The sequence below is a fragment of the Clupea harengus genome, chromosome 3 (genome assembly GCF_900700415.2).
Source record: "Clupea harengus chromosome 3, Ch_v2.0.2, whole genome shotgun sequence".
NCBI lineage: Eukaryota > Metazoa > Chordata > Actinopteri > Clupeiformes > Clupeidae > Clupea > Clupea harengus.
In genome coordinates, this window is record NC_045154.1 from 8,143,915 (window position 1) to 8,164,248 (window position 20,334).

A 20,334-nucleotide genomic window follows, 5' to 3' on the forward strand; every position below is an offset into this window, starting at 1 on the left:
GTTTACACACATCTCAGGAGGGATTTTGGTCCACTCCTCTTTGCAGATCCTCTCCAAATCCTTAAGGTTGCGTTTTCAATGGGAGGGAATGAGGTTTAAGCCCAATATTCCACGTTACATGGCCCCATCCATAGTCCCCTCGATGCAGTGGTCGTCCTGTACCCTTGGCAGAGAAACAGCCCCAAAGCATAATGTTTCCACCTCCATGCTTGACGGTGGGGATGGTGTTCTTGGGGTCATATTCAGCATTCTTCCCCCTCCAAACACGGCAAGTCGAGTTGATGCCAAAGAGCTTGATTTTGGTCTCATCTGACCACATCCTGTCTCCCAATCCTCCTTAGAATCATTCAAGTGTTCATTGGCAAACTTCAGACGGCCCTGTACATGTGCTTCCTTGAGCAGGGGGACCTTGCGAGTGCTGCAGTACTTCAAACCATTACGGCGTAGTGTGTTGCCAATGGTTTTCTTGGTGACTGTGGTCCCAGCTGCCTTGAGATCATTCACAAGCTCCCCCTGTGTAGTTCTGGGATTATTCTGCACCTTTCGGATGATCACCGATACCGCACGAGGGGATATCTTGCATGGAGCCCCAGACCTAGAGCGATTGACAGTTGTTTGGTGTTGCTTCCATTTACGAATAATCGCACCAATAGTTGTCTGCTTCTCACCAAGCTGCTTGCCGATGGTTTTGTAACCCATTCCAGCCTTGTGCAGGTCTACAATCTTATCTCAGACGTCCTTGGTCAACTCTTTGGTCTTGCCCATGGTGGTGAGGTTGAAGGTGTGAAGAATTATTCTTTGGACAGGTTTCTTTTATACACGTCACCAGTTGAGATCAGGTGTACCTTGTTAGGCCTAATGAGGACTAATCTGTGTGCTTCTTGGGCACATAACTGGTCATTGGGAGCCAGAATTCTTGCTGTTTGCTTGGGGGTTCAAATACTTATTTTCTGCATCAAATACAAATAAAGTCATAAATGTTATAAAATGCAGTTTTCTGGATTTCTTTGTTGATATTCTATTTCTCACTGTTAAAACACACCTACCATTACAATTATAGTTCAAGTTATAGTTATAGATCACACATTTCTTTGCAAGTGGCCAAACTTGCGAAATCGGCAGGGGTTCAAATACTTATTTTCCCCACTGTATAATAATATCAAGACAAGGGAATGGAACTGTACTTACAACTTTGTCTATCCTAGTATGAAGAGATGGGTATGGTGGATGCAGTAGCCAATCACAACCCGGTCAGCTTTGCCTATCAGGTGACAGGTGATTTTATGCACTACAAAAGCGGAGTTTATACAAGGTATGTCCCAGTTTGGTAGAGATTCATTCTTTATATAAAGTTTTTGTACAAGTTTTTATAATAATATGCATCATTATATGAAGCATGCTGTGATCCTACATTTGTAAACTTTTATAAGTTATGTATTATACTTGACTATGATGTATTTTTAATGAAAAGCCAGTTTCCAGTCCCACAGAATCAACCGAAACAAAAAAAAAACCTAATGACATGCAACATTTTTTAATAAAAGCCCAAATAAAATCCATTATGTTTGGGTAAAGCCTGATTATATGCAACATGTTTTGACTGCTCTATTTAAATCTCAGCATGCTAGAGGCTTCTGAATGTATACTCACCAATGTGTATATACTGATAAAATCTGCCCTAGTCACAGAAGCTCTCTGTCACTTTACTGACATTGAAGCAAACATACCGCTTCAGGGTTTTAGTCCACATTTAGTTTCCCTCAACAATCTTATCTCTCTATGCAGCTTGAGCTTAACACTTAGAACCGTAGATTATTATAGTAGCCAGCTGGTTAGAATTTCTACAAAATTTCAAAAACAAACTTATAAATGAACTTAGCAAAGTACTGTTGAGTTTGTTTTCATTCTCACTAAAAGGTTGTTTTAATTCTGCTCTTTGCTCCTATTTTCTCATGATGGATATATATCCCCACAAGGCATACTTGTGACATGCTACTGACCTCCTTCTCTGTAAATGATTGCAGCACTGAATGTCACAACACAACTGACATGGTCAATCATGCAGTGCTGGCTGTAGGCTATGGAGCGGAGAATGGACTTCCTTACTGGATTGTCAAGAACTCCTGGGGAACAGAATGGGGAATGGATGGGTATGTCTGCAAGAAATCACAATCATTAACTTCAACCGTTAGATCATATCTTGGCTGCATTGGCTTTGCAAGTGGTATTTGAGAATTTGATAACTTTAGAGAAGATTTAAAAGATTTGCTGGTTGTGTGTTCACAGGTACTTCTTTATTGAACGAGGAAAGAACATGTGCGGACTGGCGGGTTGTTCTTCTTACCCTGTGGTGTGACTGAAATAGATCAGTAAGAGAAACTCAGAAAGAGGATTCAAAAATGGAACATGATCAAACATGATCAACAATAAGTTGATTTCTGGCCTAGGCCACATATTGTAATTCAATAGCATCGGTCTAACTGTATGCAACTGTAATTGTATTTGCCTATCATTGCAGGAATGTGTGTTAACACACTTTTGGATGTTTGATTTAACTTTGGCTTTAAGTCTCTATACTATGCTTGGTACTAAACAGTGATTGAATAAAAGATGCGTTTATTATTGAAGATGTCATTTTTATCTTATGAAAGACGTTTAACTAAATGTCAGTTTTTGCTTGTGAATGAAAAGCAATATCAGAACATCTGTTCATTTCTCGCCACTTCACACTCCAGCACTGATGGTGGCAGCATAGTATTAATCATCTAGCTACGTTCATAACATCAGTGCACTTTTTTTCCGCCAATGGGACGTGAACCTCGAAGCGGCGCTAAATATCAATTGACAGCTAGCTAGATAGCCAGCTAACACTCGTATTTATACCGGACTGCAGTCCTACGAAGGAAATAATTGATATTTTTATGAGTCGCCATACGTTTACCATAGTTAGGTCAATATTTGAAAGAGTTAAATAATTACGGAGAACCTGGCTATTGCATTCAGTTACGCAAGCTAAGGTTACTGTTATGAAGTCAGCTCGGTAGCTAGCCGTAGCTAGCAAGCCGTTATTATTATAGCTGTTATTATATAGTAGTTTGTTTTATCCTTTTGGTTTTACCACCTGTGATAACCTAGGATATCTGTCTTGCTATTGTCTGATTCGTAATGCCGAGCATTCCGCAGAATAATTTGAAAGAGCAACTTGAACGACACAGCAATGCTGTTCAGAGCAAGTTATCACTGGCCAGACCTAAACCCGGGTAAGTGTGCTATCTAACTTAACTAACTACTTATCGTAGTTAGCAATAGTTGTATTGGTGGGTCTGTATTAGCTGTGACTGTTGGTACATTTGTTTGCAGTATGGGAACCGGACAGTTCGGCTATTCACGTTTCAGATTGAACAGTGCACGGATACTTGGACATGTTTCATGTTTCATCGCAAGCTAACCTAATAATAATCACCTCCTAGGTCTTTTACTTTCAAAAAGAAGTCGACTTCGTCCATCATTAACACGGAAGGTGCATCAAAGGTAACGGACTCAAGTGGTCTAGCAAACAGGAAAGTCAATGTTCCTCATAACAGTGCAGTAACCAAACTCCCTTTGACGTTTTCAACCAAGACTCATAGGCCGCAAACTCCAAAATTCAACTTCTCGGCTAACCCTAAAAGCAAACATCAAGTCATTACGCTTCCACCAAACCCATTTGCAGTAAGTAAGTCCATTCCAGACCAGGCAGCTTCCAAACTCTCCTCAGCACTGGTCAATCTAGATGATAACCCTTCAGCAAACAAAACTACTTTGCTGGACTGCTCTCTCGGGATCCACACAGCCGACTGGGATGACTTTGATGACTTTGAGACTCCTGTCAAGGGTAAAACTGTGTCTCCAAGCCCTGCTTTGCATCCTGCTAGCGCTGAACCAGGGGGCACTCCTGTCAAGAGAAAAACAGAGTCCCCAGGCCATGCCACACCGGTGAGGCTGTCACGTGGAATCAATGCAGAATCAGGTGAACACAGAGAAACAGAAGGTGACAAGAGTCCAGCTTCTAAAACCACTAGCACAGAGTCTGCAAGAGCTGGTTGCAGCCACGTCGGTTCACCTGAAACTCTAGTGTCGGTGGAAGATCTGGACAGCAACTTGGAGGTGTGCAATGCTTCACAGGATAACATTCACCCACACCCAGAAGAGACTGAGCCAGGAGACTCACCAGTGAAGTTCATGAAAAGACACCAATCAATCCGGAAAAGACAAGCTGTGTTGAGTGACAGCGAGGAGGAGGCTGAAGTTGAGTCGGGGCTATCAGTCAAATTGAAAGATGATGACCCTGTTTGCATTCAAGGTTAGTACAGTCATTATAATTAATTAGTTATCATAGTTATAATTGAAACACATTTTGTGGCATGTTGAGAGGACTGTCAGTGTTGGACGTAACAGTGGTAAATGTAAACAGTAAGACATATTGTTACATTTTAGAATTCATGGTAAGTTTGTTTATAATGACAGATACGCAAATTGACTGCATGGACAAGTGTGAGTCAAGGGTGGATATGGACTGTATACCACCATCCCCACCACCTGAGAATGAGAGTTCCTCTCTGAGATTGAGGTAAATCACAATTAATATTTGACCATGACACCTGGGCAGCAATGTTTCATACGTCAATCGACTCAGCTACATTTTGTTTAGTACATGTCCTTCCTCCAAGACTTCATACTTGTACACGTTCTCATTGTGCTGAAAATGTTATGTTTGGTACAGGAAAACTAGTCCCCAGAGTCGCTGTAGTCGAGTCACAAGCCTGGTAGGAGTCACCGATGTCCGGTCCAAAGATATCAATGGTATGCGTGTAACTACATTCACCCCCAACATTAGTGTTCTCCTAGATTCCATCCAAACCTTTTATCATATTATTATAGAATTGTCACATTTTCTGTCTGAGCTGAGAAAATATACTTTTCAGTGATCTCCCATTGTGTTATTCAATTTCTTCAGGGCCTGATGTTAAATCAGACGATGCACTCTTCAGTGTTATGGAGGCTATCTGTGGGCTGGTGGACTCCATCCCCGAGCATGAGTTGATTGGCCTCAACTGTGGCACTCAGCTTCTTGTGCAGCGAGCTCAGAGGTAGGCAAAGCTGATGGAGAGGAGCTGGCTCGTTAAATACTGGAGTTGCTTTGCCTGAACTGTTTAGAGTAGATTTCCGTTTAGTTGCAAATTAGTAGTTCTAGTCTAAATGTATATTAGGGGAAATGGGGTTTTGTGTCAAAATTCTCACTTGGACAACATGCTTTTACATTTATTCCCTAGGAAAAGAATTATTGCCCTTGGAGGAACACCTAGGACATCCATCTCAGACAAGGGAGTTACACCTCACCCTAAACCATCATTCCATCAGTTCAGTTCAGTTTTTGACAACACACCCAGTTTAAAGTTATTTACGTCACCTGTCTGTGAAGAAATAAAGGACAGTTCCAAGAAAGAGTTCCAATTCAGGAAGTCCATCTCCTCCGTCTTGCCGATGGATTACGACAGCAGTGTCTTTGAAGACTCCAGCTGTCTTATCGGCGACGTTCAAACTCCAGGCTCCTCCTGGAGACCCTCATCCTCCTCCACCAAACCCGTTCTCACCGAGGAGAAAAACAGCAAGTGCTCAAGCAGCTTTAACTTTTGGAGCAGTAATGACCAGAATGATGACTTCCCATCAAGGCCATCTTCCGCGCAATCTGATGTTCAGATAATAGAGGATGAACCAGAGGAATTGTTTTACTCCACTAAGAGGCCAGGTGATTGGACTGATACCGAGACTAGAGGGGGAAGCAGCAGGCCACCATCCAGTCACACAAACACATGGACAGACGCGGACGGGGATGACTTCTACAATGACGACTTTGACATCGACGACTTTGATGAGGCGGACATTCCGAACTACTTAGACGAACCTCAGAGCGCTTCCACCTCGAAATGGGACTCCACTTCGCTCGGGTCCGCAATACGGGAGGGAGGGCCAGTTAAATCCACGCAGGCCAGGAGCACAGTCTCCACCCCGAGCCCTGCCCCAGCTTCCAAACCCAGTAAACCTGCCTCTCCAGGTGAGTGCACGTGTTTGAAGACAGTCTTGAGGACCTTGCATATAATGTCTGTGTTTCATTAAGCTTTCAAGATGTTCACACACCAAGTATTCTCTGTGTGATTGATGGAGATAATTTCCAAACACTGTTAATGACAAAAACTCACAGAGATTTTTTAATATATTAATCAAAATACCACCAAGTCCCCCACGGGGCCCCTTGGGGCTGGAAGAGTTAAGAATATAATAATCAAGTGCCTTGTATTATTAATTCCCTTATATGAATCATGTACTTATGTAAGCAGGAACATGGCTTTTCTGTGTTTCTGCGTGTGTGTAACTTAGAATATTAGGTGCCACTTTGTCTGCATATGTACAAGAGCATGTTTAGACCAGAGGTGATAAGAAGGGTCGAACTGTGCTTCTTCCGACCTTGCAAAACTTCCATCCTTGCCTCGGACGTCAGAAATCCACCACGTGGTTATCCCTGCTGAACGCTAAACTTCTGACTATATAAACCTTGTGCGATGTGTTTATCATGGCTTCACTTTCAGCCTTGTGCTGGGAGTGAGCCCGATTGCAATTGTTGTTTGTCTAATAAATATACTTATATGCAGCTCCGGAGTCCTGAGGTAACTAGGGTGAATTTTCACCTATCAGTGATCGTTTTATAGTCTTAGTATTCTTTCCAATGCATTTTTTTTTATCCCAAAAAATGCTTTTATACAGTGGGTAAATATTTTATTCATCAGTTAATTCATGTTTTAAGGGCTGTTGTCTTTGTGTTTTTGTGATTGTGAATCCCTTTGAGATGACATTGTTAGGACAATATAAGCTTGATGAGAAACATCTGATCCCATTTTGCATTTTGAAACTGAGAAACACGTCCTGTTCTTATCTCATGTGTCATCTGATACAGAGCCTGATTTCCGCAACCCTGCCCATGACCGCTTCAGAGGCTTCAACTTCCCTCACTCAGCAGAGATGATGAAGACCTTCCACAAGCGGTTTGGCCTGCACCAGTTCCGCTTTAACCAGCTGGAGGCCATCAATGCTTCAATACTGGGTCAAGACACATTTGTCTTGATGCCTACAGGTCTGTAAGCTATAAACAGCTGCATATTTTTAATGGTGGAGGGGGTTGTTTATGATGACTATCTATCTGTAAGTTCATGCTTAGTGATGTGAAAAAAAATCCCCATTTGTCAGTGTAACGTGTTGTATTGTCTTGTGTTCTTTTTTGTGTGTGTGTAGGAGGAGGTAAAAGTCTGTGCTACCAGCTGCCTGGCAGTTTGTCTTCAGGTGTTACTGTGGTGATCTCACCATTGAAGTCGCTAATTGTGGACCAGCTGCAGAAGCTAACCACTCTGGGTGTAAGGCATCAATAACCATCATGCATACTGCACTGTTCTGTTTGATGTATGATGCTAGTTAGGAGCCAAATCAAATTTTAAGGACCCAACATTTACATCTCCAATGTGAAGTATAGAAAAATGCCATGCTGCACGCCGCTTAATTTCTGTAGCTCAATTTTTACTTCCTTTTGCCTGCTGTCAGCACTTCACAATAGATTCTGTAGCCTATTATGGTCTCTTTTACTGGTCATGGTCAATACTACCTAAAAATAATATCATGATCTAGCAAGGTATTTTTACAGTCTCAGTGAGATATGTTATGAGATGTTATGTTAAGACATATTTTATGTCAGACCATCAGTGTGCGTATGTGACACAGGCAGTATTGGAGGAACAGTAGCCAAAAAGCTTTAGTGAGCTGTTATAAGCTTGATACATTTTGAAAACTTAGAACTGTTTTGTCAGGGTAACTGGTGTAGACCTAAACGTTAAGTTTATTTTTTTTACTGAGTTTTTGAGTTGTCGCAATCAGTGTTAATTTCGTTGACGAAAACTATGACGAAAAATATTCGTTAACGACCTTTTTCCCGTGACTAAAACGAGACTAAGACGTGACGAAAACGGATCTTTAAAAATAAAAACTATGACTAAATCTATTTTAACTCTCGTTGACGAGACGAGACGAAAATGTTGGTGGTTGACTAAGTCACAATTGGTTTTTTTTTCTAAACTTGTATGCACATCATTGGTTGAATGTTGCCCGGTCCTGTATCTATCCCTCCTCCACTCCCTGAGATGCCCAGACAGACATGCAAGTGACGCCCTAACAAACGTCATGATGGCTGAAGTTCAGGCACTCGGTAGGCTACTGGAAGAAAAATAAGAATAGATATCTGGACAGTCTTTAATTATAACTTGACAGAAAATAAAACACAATGCACCGCAATAACCGGCGAGAAACCTTGTGGCTTCAAAATAGGTGGGAATAACACAACAAGAGGCACCTGAAAGCGCACAATACAACCCTGCAATTTATGCCAAGGTAAATTAGCTAGTAACTGTCAATGATAATTAGCTAATGTTAACTAGTTATTAGAATATATTAGCCAACGTTAAGTTAATTTCAAAGGGGCAGTTGAGTGTATAGGTTGTGTCAGCTTGGATAACTAGCTAGTCATTTTCGATTGAAAACTCCCGTTTGGCTTGGCAAATGAGTTCCAAAACGTTTAGCTAGCTAACGTTAGCTAACTATGAGGTAGCATAGCTAAGTTATACTAGCTATCGATAACTAGCTAGTAAACGCATTGCATTTGTGAAATAGCGATTTTTTTCTAACAATCATATTCTACTCAACTGTAAGGAATATTATTTTGCATAATGATCAGCTAGATATCCCGATGTGTTATTTGCGAAGATATACTACTTTTGTAAACTTTTTTCTGCACTGGCAGCCATCTTTCTTCAAAATGTTTGGAGTCAGTCGGTTACCAAGGTGTTCGCAAGGCATCCTGGGAAATGTAATCTTTCCCTTCATTGCAGAATAGGACAGGCCACGCATGACATTAATCAAGAAAAAATAAATGAATATGTGATTTGTTTACATATCCTTGTCTATTTATGCGATTGTTATTATCATTGGCACTACTTTCAACTCTCAAACTATCCGTCTAGCTAAATATGTTGGTTATCAGATTGCACAGCAATTCATATGGAGGATATGTGGTTGATTTAACTAAGGCCAGGTAGGCATAGGAGTTGTATTGTGTTATCACATCATTTGAATCTTCAAAATCTAGACTTGATATTCTCTTATATTTTAATAATAATACTGTTAATTAAGTATTGCCTTAAAATTATTATTTACATTGAATTCATTGGAATTCAGCTGTAAGCATATACTAGGAGATCTGTATCTTAGAGACTAATTGCATCCACAGTTTAAGTACTCCAAGCTTGACTATTATGCAGTTGTAGACACTACACAAGGGGTCCCCGGGCCTGAGAAGGGAAGGAAAGGAGTTTAATGTGGCTATAAGATGGACTTTTAAATGTGACTAAAACTAGACTAAAATGTAATGAGACTTCGTCGACTAAAACTAGACTAAAATGTTCTGAGTTTTCGTCGACGAAAACTAGACTAAAACTAAGGAGGATAAAAATGACTAAAAGTGACTAAAACTAATATGCATTTTCGTCTAAAGACTAAGACTAAATCGAAAATAGCTGCCAAAATGAACACTGGTCGCAATGTAGTTTATTTTTTTTTATTTTTTTTTTCTCTGGACAATCAGACATGCGCTAATATAGTCATGATGTTAGTATATCAGCAACATCATTGTCAACCATTTTAGTGGCCTTCTGGAGCCCTGATTTAAAAAATGTTTAAAAATATAAATGACAAATGTATAAGAATAGGCATACATAAACTCTGCATGTGTTTTAAAGTAATGCACGTGGATACACCTCAGTACTTTTTTTGTGTCCGACTCATCTCCTCCTCTCCCATCACCCAATTTGTAGATCCCAGCCACCAGTCTGTCTGGGGAGAAGAGTGACAGCGAGGCCAGCCGCATCTACATGCAGCTGTCCAAGAAGGACCCGGTCATTAAACTGCTCTACGCCACGCCGGAGAAGGTTAGTTAGGAATCACTGATGACCGAGGCAGTCACACACTCACACACACACACACACACACACACACAGCTCTGCTGTGGCTCTGTGGCTTTTTCTTTTTTACTGCACGGCCTTAGAGGAAAACATTAGCAGGTTGCTGTAATCAGAATGTGAAGTCCTCAGGGTGGTTTGATGCTAGATGGTGTTCAGTTGCCGTGGATTCCTGTCATCCATTGCCTGAACTGTTTACAGACTGGTGTATGACTGTTTTAACCATGAAACAACCTGGAAACAGTGTCTGTTTTTACCTCCCTGTCTGTTCCTGAGTATGTCATCTCCCTATCAGTATTTTAAAATCCATCGTTAAAATGTTTGGTGAGTGCAAGTGCCAATCTTGCTTCAATGTGTTTTGAAATATGTTATTACATCTGTAGTGCAAGTCGCAGTGAAGGCAGGGAATCAATCAGGAAGAGGGGGGTGCTTTAAAACAATGTTTTTTTATTATCATTTGTTTATATGATCAGAAAGAAAGAAAGAAACATTCATCCTTATCGGCCGTAGTTTATGCTAGGAGTTTGCTTTCCTGTGTTAGGAGAATTTATTTAGCAGTTTCTAGTCATTCATTTGTAATTACTTTGTAGCAAGCTTTTAGTTTTACCTCTGTTAATGAGGCGTGGTTGTTCTCCTATAAAAAGCTAGTGAGGTGAGCATACACTACTGTTTGGTGTCAGGCCTCAGCAGATCTCTGCAGTGTGAGATATCTGATAGAGCAGTATTGCTACAACTATTTTTGTTTTTATTATTTATAGCCATTAAGTTTGCCTTTAAATATTGTTTTGACTCGTGTCATTGTGTATTTTCCTTTTTTTGTATATACCTTTGAATTTGGCACTGTAAATACACTACATGGGTGGTTCTTAGGGCTTTGCCTGGAGAATAAAAATGGTCCTCTTCACCATCACCATCTGCGTGCCTCCCCCAGTCACGGATACCTTTCAACAGTTGCAGTGTCCTAGCCAATTCAGTCCTGTATGAAGTCCAGCTGGCACTCTACCATGGCTGGAGGTCTGTAGCAGGAGAGGGATATTGAAGAGACTGTTGAGAGAGATTGTGATTTTTGAAAGCAAGAAATGCTATGCAGTATTGTTGTGTAGTTTTGGTAGTGAGGTGTGTATTGTGCTGACATTCTACTCTTTTCTCAGGTGTCTTCGAGTGGCAGGATGACCAGTGCTCTGCAGAACTTGTTTGAGAGGGCCCTGCTGGCGCGGTTTGTCATCGACGAGGCACATTGTGTCAGTCAGGTATGAAGGCATGCTTAAGGGGCTTGAAACAAAGCCATAGCACCTCTAAAATATGAATTGGTTTCAAACTTACGGTAGCAGGTCTTAAGATGTGTGATTCCATTTGCTGTGCTTGAAATGGCCATTTTTACTAAAACAGGAAGGCAATCCAGGGACTGCAAATTTAAGAAAAAGTAACAAGGCAGGAAATATTAAAAATATAAAAAACAGACAACGTGGGTGTGGTCTCACCTAGAGTCACAGCAGTCTCCTGACCCGGATAATGACATGTCAGGTGAAGCAAATAGACAAATTAGACAATTAAAAACACATGAAATATGATTACCCAGACATATATACACAGGCCATACATCACAAATGTAAATGGAAGCCTATACAGACAAACGCATTACAGAAAACGTGAGGTTTATGTCCTCAGTAAGACCAGGATACTAGAGCATCCAGTCAATGGATCCAAAAAGCTTCCCTTTGGGTAAGTTTTTGTATTGTCACCATCCCTGACCAAGGGTTTAATGTGCTAAATGCCCCAATAAGGAATCATTAGCATTGTGATATTCACTAAAATGTCCAGCCATAGGATAATCGTGGCCATTTTTACTGTTGTAAACCAGCCACAACCCTCTCTAGACTCAGAGTACACATCACAGTAAAAACACAAAGTCATTAGACCTCAGTCCTTATTTGAGCTTGATTTTCCCTTTCCTTCCTTCTACCCTCAGTGGGGCCATGACTTCCGGCCAGACTACAAGCGTTTGAACGAGCTGCGGCAGAAATTCCCCCGTGTGCCCATCATGGCTCTGACGGCCACAGCGACGCCTCGTGTGCAGAAGGACATCCTCAACCAGCTGCAGATGAGCTCCCCACAAGTGTATGTGTCATAGCAATTCCTGTTTGATCATGTTTGATCACTGCTGTTTAAACAGTATTATAAATAGATTTGAATAATGATTAAAATCACAGTTTTTCAGATGAATTTGGTACAGTTTTATCTCTAGTGGTAACTCGCTTCTCATTTATGTCCCATAGTATATCTGAATCATACTTTAACATAATTTAGTAGATTTTAGAACATGTCGGTGTCTTTCATCATAGCAAAACCCTGGCCTTCATAGTGCACGTTCTGTCTGTGTACTCAAACAGCTTCACCATGAGCTTTAATCGTCACAACTTGAAGTACACGGTTCTACCCAAGAAACCCAGGAAGGTTGACGAAGATTGTATCGAATGGATCAAGAAACACTACCCCCGTGAGTCACTTCATATTCCCTCCTTTCTGTGAAGGATGTTTCACAACTGTATGTCTATTTTGGCCTCCTCAAAAATACTATTAAATGTATGTAAGGTAATGCCTATTACTCTCTTTCCAGATATTGCGAAATTTTTTACATGTTTTCCTGTAGCATATGTTGGTGTGTGGTATTTTGAGGCATTGTTTTTGCTCCCTTCACCCGTAGGTGGATCTGGCATAGTGTACTGTCTGTCGAGAAACGATTGTGACGGTATGGCAGAAAGTCTTCAGAGAGCGGGCATCGCTGCACTGGCGTACCACGCTGGTCTGAAGGATAACGACAGGGAGTACGTCCAGTGCAAGTGGATCAACCAGGATGGCTGCCAGGTGAGCCCTGTGCTCCTCTCAACCACCTGACAGGCCTTTATTACCCGTCATCTGTTTCATGCAGGTGCCCTGTCTGCTCCTAGAGGACAGGAAGTTGAAAATGTACTTAAAAATCTGTAAACTGAATGAAGTACTTAAAAGTCTGTAAAAACGTGACTGACAGATCATTTGCATGATTTCCCACTCAACATCTGCATGAAATTGCTGTTAATGGTTTTGGTTTTGCATGGCTCTCCAGCTGTTAGACTGACATATCCTGCCTTTACATATAGCTCTGGAAAAAATCCAGAATTTTAAATTTGGGAGAAATGTCAGTAGTTTATAGAATAAAACAAAAATGTTAATTTTTACTCAAACACATACCAATTAATAGTAAAACCAGAGACACTGATCATAATGGTCTCTTAATTTTTTCCTGTGTGTGTGTGTGTGTGTGTGTGTGTGTGTGTGTGTGTGTGTATGTATATATATATATATATGTATATATGTATATATATATATGTATGTATGTATGTATGTATGTATGTATGTGTATATATATATATATATATATTGAAAGCTATGCTAATTTGAAATGATGATTTGGAAGTCAGATTGGATTTATTTTATGCGTGGGGTATGCTGTCACATATGGAATGGTAAAACACCAAACACTTACATCTGTCATGTAATTTGTCTCAGTAAAACCCAGATAGAAGCTAAATTATAAAGATGCTGCTACAGACAACCGATTTCTACAATATTCCTGTTCACTCTTTTTATGATCTCTCCTTTTCAGGAATTTCAAAGCATTTGTTTAGACGTATAGAAAAAACTAAATCAAGAATCAGAGATTTTACAGGAATACTGGGACACGTTATCTTTTCCTCCTTCTTTCAGAATTTCATTATTATTGTAACGCTACATAGCGTACCCACTAACCGTCGCTCATCTTTCAGGTCATCTGTGCCACCATAGCCTTTGGCATGGGTATAGATAAGCCGGACGTGCGCTACGTCATCCATGCCAGCCTGCCCAAGTCTGTGGAGGGCTACTACCAGGAGTCGGGGAGGGCAGGGCGAGACGGAGAAGTCTCGGAGTGTGTGCTCTTCTACGCCTACTCCGACGTCATCCGCATCAAGAGACTCCTCACCAGTATGTGTCTTACATGGGAGAGGAGTGGGGGGCTCTACAGGCTTGATGTGATTTTTGTCTTTTCATTATGAGGTTACTTGCTGGTATGTGAGTAGTAGATGGCAACAAAGCCCACTGCTGACAAAATATAAGTGCCAATTTCCTTACAGTGAAACGTAACTAAAGAACCATTGCATTTCATGCTTAACTAAATACCTGCAAAATGTTGACCAGTATCAGTAAGCAATTAACAAATGCTTTTTTTCATCGAATCTGGCCTGCAGTGGACAAGAATGGGAACCGTCAGGCCATAGCCACGCACTTCAACAACCTGCACAGCATGGTGCACTTCTGTGAGAACATGTCGGAGTGCAGACGCATCCAGCTCCTGGCTTACTTCGGCGAGCACAAGTTCAACAGCAGCTTCTGCAAGGAGCACCCGGAGGTCGTGTGTGACAACTGTGCCAGACCAAACGTGAGTGTCTGTCTGCCTCTTACCATTGTTCTGTGTCTGCTACCAGGACAGTTTTTGAAGGTTTGTTTTTGAAGCAGGGTTTTACTAGTAAAAGTACAGAAAGAAATCTGTATTTCATTTGGTAGTAATTTCTTAGTCCTGAACCAGCCTTTTTCTGTCTGGCTGTAACAGTATATGCATTTGATTTGGTGTTGCAAGGCATCTGCAGTTCTAATTTTGACCTTTGGCTTGATCATCTTCATTCAGAAATACAAGGCGAGGAATGTGACCGAAGATGTGAAGAAGATAGTGAGATTTGTGCAGGAGAACTGCGAAAAAGTCGGCAACCGCTACAACAAATCTGCTCAGCAGAGCCGACTGACCCTTAACATGCTAGTGGACATCTTCATTGGTATGTGGGCTAAGACGTTTATTAGTGTTTACTAGTTTACACAGGATGGCCTCTTCCCGATAACTGCATTAGACCTAATGGACGATACAACTGCTACACCTGTCAGAATTTACTAGAAATATTTATGCAGAAATCGTGGCAGGATTCTTAATGGATGACCACTCAACATCCTGACTCTCTTGCCCACCCCATCAGAGCTTCTTTGTTGTGATATAATTACATGTGACCTGGTATGTGCCATAGATAAAGAAGAGTTTATAGGTTCTGAGTCTAAAGTTTAATTTATTAAATATAAAGTGTGAAGCTAGCCTGAAAACACGTTGGTCTCGCCAGGCCACAAGAGTGCCCGCGTCCAGACAGGGATGTTTGGAGTCGGAGCGGCCTATTCCAGGCACAACGCAGACCGTCTCTTCAAGAAGTTGGTGTTGGACAACATCGTGGAGGAGGACCTGTACATCGGTAATAGCGGACAGGCTGTGGCCTACATCTCTGCCGGCAAGAAGGCCACGAACGTTCTGAGTGGCTATATGCAGGTGTGTGTGCACAGCCAGATTTGGCTTCAGGCATTCTTCTTGATGTCTTTATGAGAGACGAGAAAATCTGCAGTGCATTGATTTGTATCAGTGTGTCAATTTGAGAAATGCCGAAGAATAATGATATGAGGCAGATCTGTCTCCAAAGCTGAGGTTTAAGAGCTCCTTTGCTGTGTGGCGTTAGGTGGAGTTCTACGAGACGGAGAACGCCTCCAGCATCAGGAAGCACAAGGCAGCTGTCACCAAGAACGTCTCCAAGAGAGAGGAGATGGTGCACAAGTGCCTGGAGGAGCTCAACGACCTGTGCAAGAAGCTGGGCAAGATCTTTGGCATTCACTACTACAACATCTTCTCCACTGCCACGCTCAAGAAGATCGCTGGTGGGTTGGTGACCTCTAAAGATCCTCAGCTTATTTATAACACTGCCCCTCCTCCTGCTCTGCTTCACCTCATCACTGGCTGTAACATACTCTGATCACTCTACTCTAATCTGAAACCTAGTAAAGAATAGAATATGCTCAAGTACTGTTATATCTGAAAAAAATCATAGTCTTTTGCATATATTATACACAGCATAATTTATCTTTAAATCTGTCATTGACAGTAACAGATATGTTGTTGATTGTTGCTGTTGTGCAATCTTGCATCATTTTGGGCTAGCCTGATAAATGACTGTTGTGCGTCACCGTTTTTTTTGGAAGTGTTCTGGATGTTGCTTGTGTCTGGTTTCTGATTGGCTGTCTTCCGTGGCTGCAGAGACGCTGTCTGCAGACCCCGAGGTGCTGTTGCAGATTGATGGTGTGACTGAGGACAAGCTGGAGAAGTACGGAGCGGAACTCATCGAACTGCTGCAGAAGTACTCCGAGTGGCAGCTGCCTGGTGAGATGCCAAGCACACACATCCATCCACACACACACACACACACACACACACGCACATACACGCACACGGCTACCTTTACAGCCTCTGCAGTGCCCATGAATTCAATGGCATTATCCTCAGTCATTGCTATAGCATAACATCAGGCAGGGCAAATAGTGATCTATATTCCTCTTCAGTGAGTTCTTCAGCAGTAAGCCATACATACATTTAGGCTTCGGCTGTGTACGTGATTTGTATTAATTTCATCTGCCACCAACACTGTGTAACTCAGACTCTGATTGGTCCCCCTTTCCCTACAGTTGAGGAGCCGACTGAGAATTCCGGCTGGATAGACATGGCGCAGGGTCGCCATGAGCGAGACGAGGATGATGACGAGGAAGACGCTTCTTCTGCTTACTTCCAGGGCAACAGCCGAGGAGGGAAGAGGAAGAAGTCGGGGTACTCCAGGAAACCCAAGAGGAGAAAAGGAGGCTTCCAAAGCTCCTCTGCCAAAGGGTGAGTTCTCTTGGCACTCAGTCTCATGCAGTTGTGACCAAATATTCATTCATTTAGCAAAAGTGACCCTCTGCAATTTTCTCATCTCTATTTCTTTCTCATTTTATCTGTGCTCTCTCTCTCTGCCCATCTCTCTTTTTGTCTGTTTGTCTGTCTGTCTGTCTGTCTGTCTTGGCCTCTCTTCCTCTCCATCCTCTCTCGGTGCAGGGGGAACAGTAACAGCTCGTGGGGCTCCTCAGGCTCGGGCAGTGGCAGGGGTGGCTATAAATCTCGAGGCCGAGGGGCAGCCGGCCGAGGGGCAGCCGGCCGAGGTACAGCAGGCAGAGGCGCAGCAGGCAGAGGCGCATCAGGCTGGGGGAGCACGGGGTCCGCTCCTCAGGCAGCCCCAGCAGGCAGGAGACCAGGTTTCATGGCCCTACCGACGCCCCACAGCACGGCACGCCCCTTCCTCAAACCTACCTTCTCTCATATGCCCTGAAGGGGGAGCTGTTTCACTAACTTCAGTTATCCTCCACTGAACTGACGGCCACGTGTAAATATCTGTAATATTTGTTAGATAAATGTTGATTCCACTTACGTTTTTTCGAAAGTGTAATCTTGTTCAGGATATTTTTCATTCTTGTGTTTAAATGTTGTTTAATTTATAAAGTTGAATTGTTTTTGTATGTCTTAACAGTCAATAAAAGCTGACTTAATTTGATGAGAATCAGTGCCATTCTTTACTAAGGATGTATTTTCGTTAAGCATCAATAAATCTGTCACATAAGTACAGTTGTAGTTAATTATATCTTCCACTATAGACCAGTATAGTAAATCCTTCTATCCATCAAATACTGGCATTAACCCTGAACTCTCTGTCAACTAACCAGGTCCTGTATTTACAGGGCTAGCTGCCCTCACAACCAAATTGGCTGCACTAAAAGGCCTGCTAGTGAACTAGTCTGGCCTATAACTCAGCTGTCTAACTAGTAAGGGGGTATGAGATAAAGGGATAGCTAACTACAGTGGATTGAATAAATGTCATATTCATGATGTAACTTGCTATGATGCTTAAATCAAAGTTACTAGCTAGCTAACTTTAAGTGCTATTAGTTCGAAACATGGGATGCTGTGGCCGTGGGAATAAAAACCTCACAGAGCTTATTAGCTAGCCCAAATGTACTACTGCTAAATGCATGTTGTGGTGTTACACACTAGCACACTGTAGTGTGTATTATTGCTGTAGTATTGTTGTTTATACAGTATATAGAATTGTCTAATCTTTAAGTGACCTGATTATAATTGTGGACACATTTTTATATTCGATTGATGGAGCATAACAACAATACAGAAGCCAAGATTAAACAGGCAAAATTAAAGGGATGAAAGTAATGAAATGGTTTATTTTTTGAAAGGACATGTGCTCAGGGGTCTCCTGGGACCATGTGCAGGCCTGTGCAAGTAGTGTTGGATTTCAATTCAGCAACTGAAAAAAAACTAAATCAACAATCATATCTGACTTCTTGCTTTGGTTATCAGTTTCTCTCTCAGTTAAATAATCGATAAAAGCAGAGCTGGACAATTCTCAGATGAGTTTACATGGTGATTTGGCACACAGTGAATAGTGATGACCAATGATTAAATTCAACAGAGCCTCTATTTTTATGACTATATTCTGATCTAAATCTGTTTAACCAAGAATTTTTTGCAGGCAGGGCAGTACCACCCTGTGTTTCCCTGCCATATGTGGTGGGTTTATGTATTTACATCCACGGTCCGACATTTAGACTAAGTTCAGCAGGCCCTGCTGGCTCCTCTGGTACAGTGCAGTAGCTGCCTAAGGGGATAATGTGTTTTAGAGTGAGGATTCATACAGTCTCTGAGTGTGTGTGTGTGTGTGTGTGTGTGTGTGTGTTGTTGTTGTTGTTTGACAGAGTCAGTTTGTTGTTGTCCTGTGGTGTCCAATCATGTGTTCAAACAAAACTCCTGCAGCTAATGTTTGTGGCTGCACTGAGTATACAAAATGCAAGTTCACCAAGTTAAACAGTGAGAACAAATGTTGTAATTATGTGTCATCCCTTTGGAGAATACAAAGGTGTGTGAATGCATCTGAAATCAAAGCATGTCAGATCATGTGAAAGACTGGCAGATCAAACAAAATCGAGGTCTAGGGGTGTTCAAATATAAAATAAATGTAGACAGCAAGGAAAACACATTAGTCTAAGCCTAAATCTCTGGCAGCATATGCACTGCACTGAAATCCCAGTCCCTGAAGCTTCTGAAGCCCATCTGAAGAAGCCCAATGTTAAGGTAAAATGTCAACAAATCCCACAGAGGATTAACATCTCGCAGCTAGTGAGGAAAGAAAAAAAAGAACACTCGAATTCCTCTGGCGCTGATTAAAGCAGAAATGATTTCACAGCTCACACATAACGTTCCGTCAGCCAATTCGTGGGTGATTTAACTCCACACACACTCACCCTCAACCTTTACATACACACACACACACAGTAAGGATGTTACCTGCGGCAGGTGAGACTGTCACGGAGGGGCCGGGTAAAGGCTAGTGGCGTTGCTGCAGATTGATAGCGTGACTGAGGACAAGCTGGACTGGAGAAGTACGGAGCTCTTCGAGCTTCGAACTCATCAAGCTGCTGCAGAAGTACTCCGACTGGCAGCTGCTTGGAGGGAAGCCATATACACACTCATACTCTCTCAGGCATACACACACACACACATACACACACTCACACACACATATGGCTACAGACTGCCTCTGCTGTGCCCATGTTACTATGGCATCACCATCAGTCATTGTGACAGAATATGGGCACACGGACGAGGGAGTTGGGGATCAAAGGGACAGCTCCTCTGGCAGCTCCCTGGCCCTGCCGACACCCTAGAGCACTGCACGCCCCTTCCTCAAACCTGCCTTCTCTCATGCCCTGAAGTGTTTCACTAAATTGAGTTATCCTCCACTGAACTGTCTGCTCGGTGTAAATATGTGTAATATTTGTTAATAATTCATAATTTGATAAACATTGATAAACACTTATATTTTGTATATGTGTGATCTAATGTGCAGGATATTATTTTTTATTTAAGTGACAAAGTTTAATAGTTATATGTCTCAACAGTCATTAAAAGCTGACTTAATTAAATCCGATGAGTCAGTGTTGAATTGATGAATCAGTATGACATTCTTTACCTAATTACAAGCATCAGCAAGCCTGGCAGTTGTACCGTTGCAATGAATGATGTCCTCCACTAGAGACCAGTATAGCAGTTCTTTATGCTAATATTTTAAACAAAAAGTGCAATTAAAGTAACATTATGTAGCAATTGTACTTTAGGGTTAGGGTTAGGATTAGCAATTTTACCTTAAAATAACAGCTTCAAAAAATTGGGGCGCTACAATGACGTTTAATATGGAGAATGGCCTCTGTGCCATTGCCATACCAGGGTCCGTAGGCATATTACTTTGCTATGTACGTTTCTGAAGGCGCCCGA

The 20,334-nt window shown here is 41.8% G+C and overlaps 1 protein-coding gene across 1 annotated transcript; it reads left to right on the top strand.

Moving 5' to 3' along the window:
* The first annotated feature begins 2,795 nt into the window (after positions 1–2,795).
* blm (BLM RecQ like helicase) lies at positions 2,796–17,555 on the top strand. Its single transcript, XM_031564444.2, has 22 exons — positions 2,796–3,260; positions 3,471–4,342; positions 4,507–4,609; positions 4,763–4,842; positions 4,997–5,129; positions 5,313–6,094; positions 6,992–7,168; positions 7,327–7,445; positions 9,948–10,061; positions 11,243–11,341; positions 12,061–12,209; positions 12,482–12,588; positions 12,796–12,956; positions 13,895–14,090; positions 14,354–14,544; positions 14,791–14,935; positions 15,269–15,468; positions 15,653–15,848; positions 16,225–16,347; positions 16,650–16,845; positions 17,053–17,156; positions 17,229–17,555. Exons 1-22 carry the CDS (start codon positions 3,166–3,168, stop codon positions 17,321–17,323), a joined length of 4,437 nt encoding a protein of 1,478 aa, XP_031420304.1. The 5' UTR covers positions 2,796–3,165; the 3' UTR covers positions 17,324–17,555.
* Positions 17,556–20,334: the final 2,779 nt, after the last annotated feature.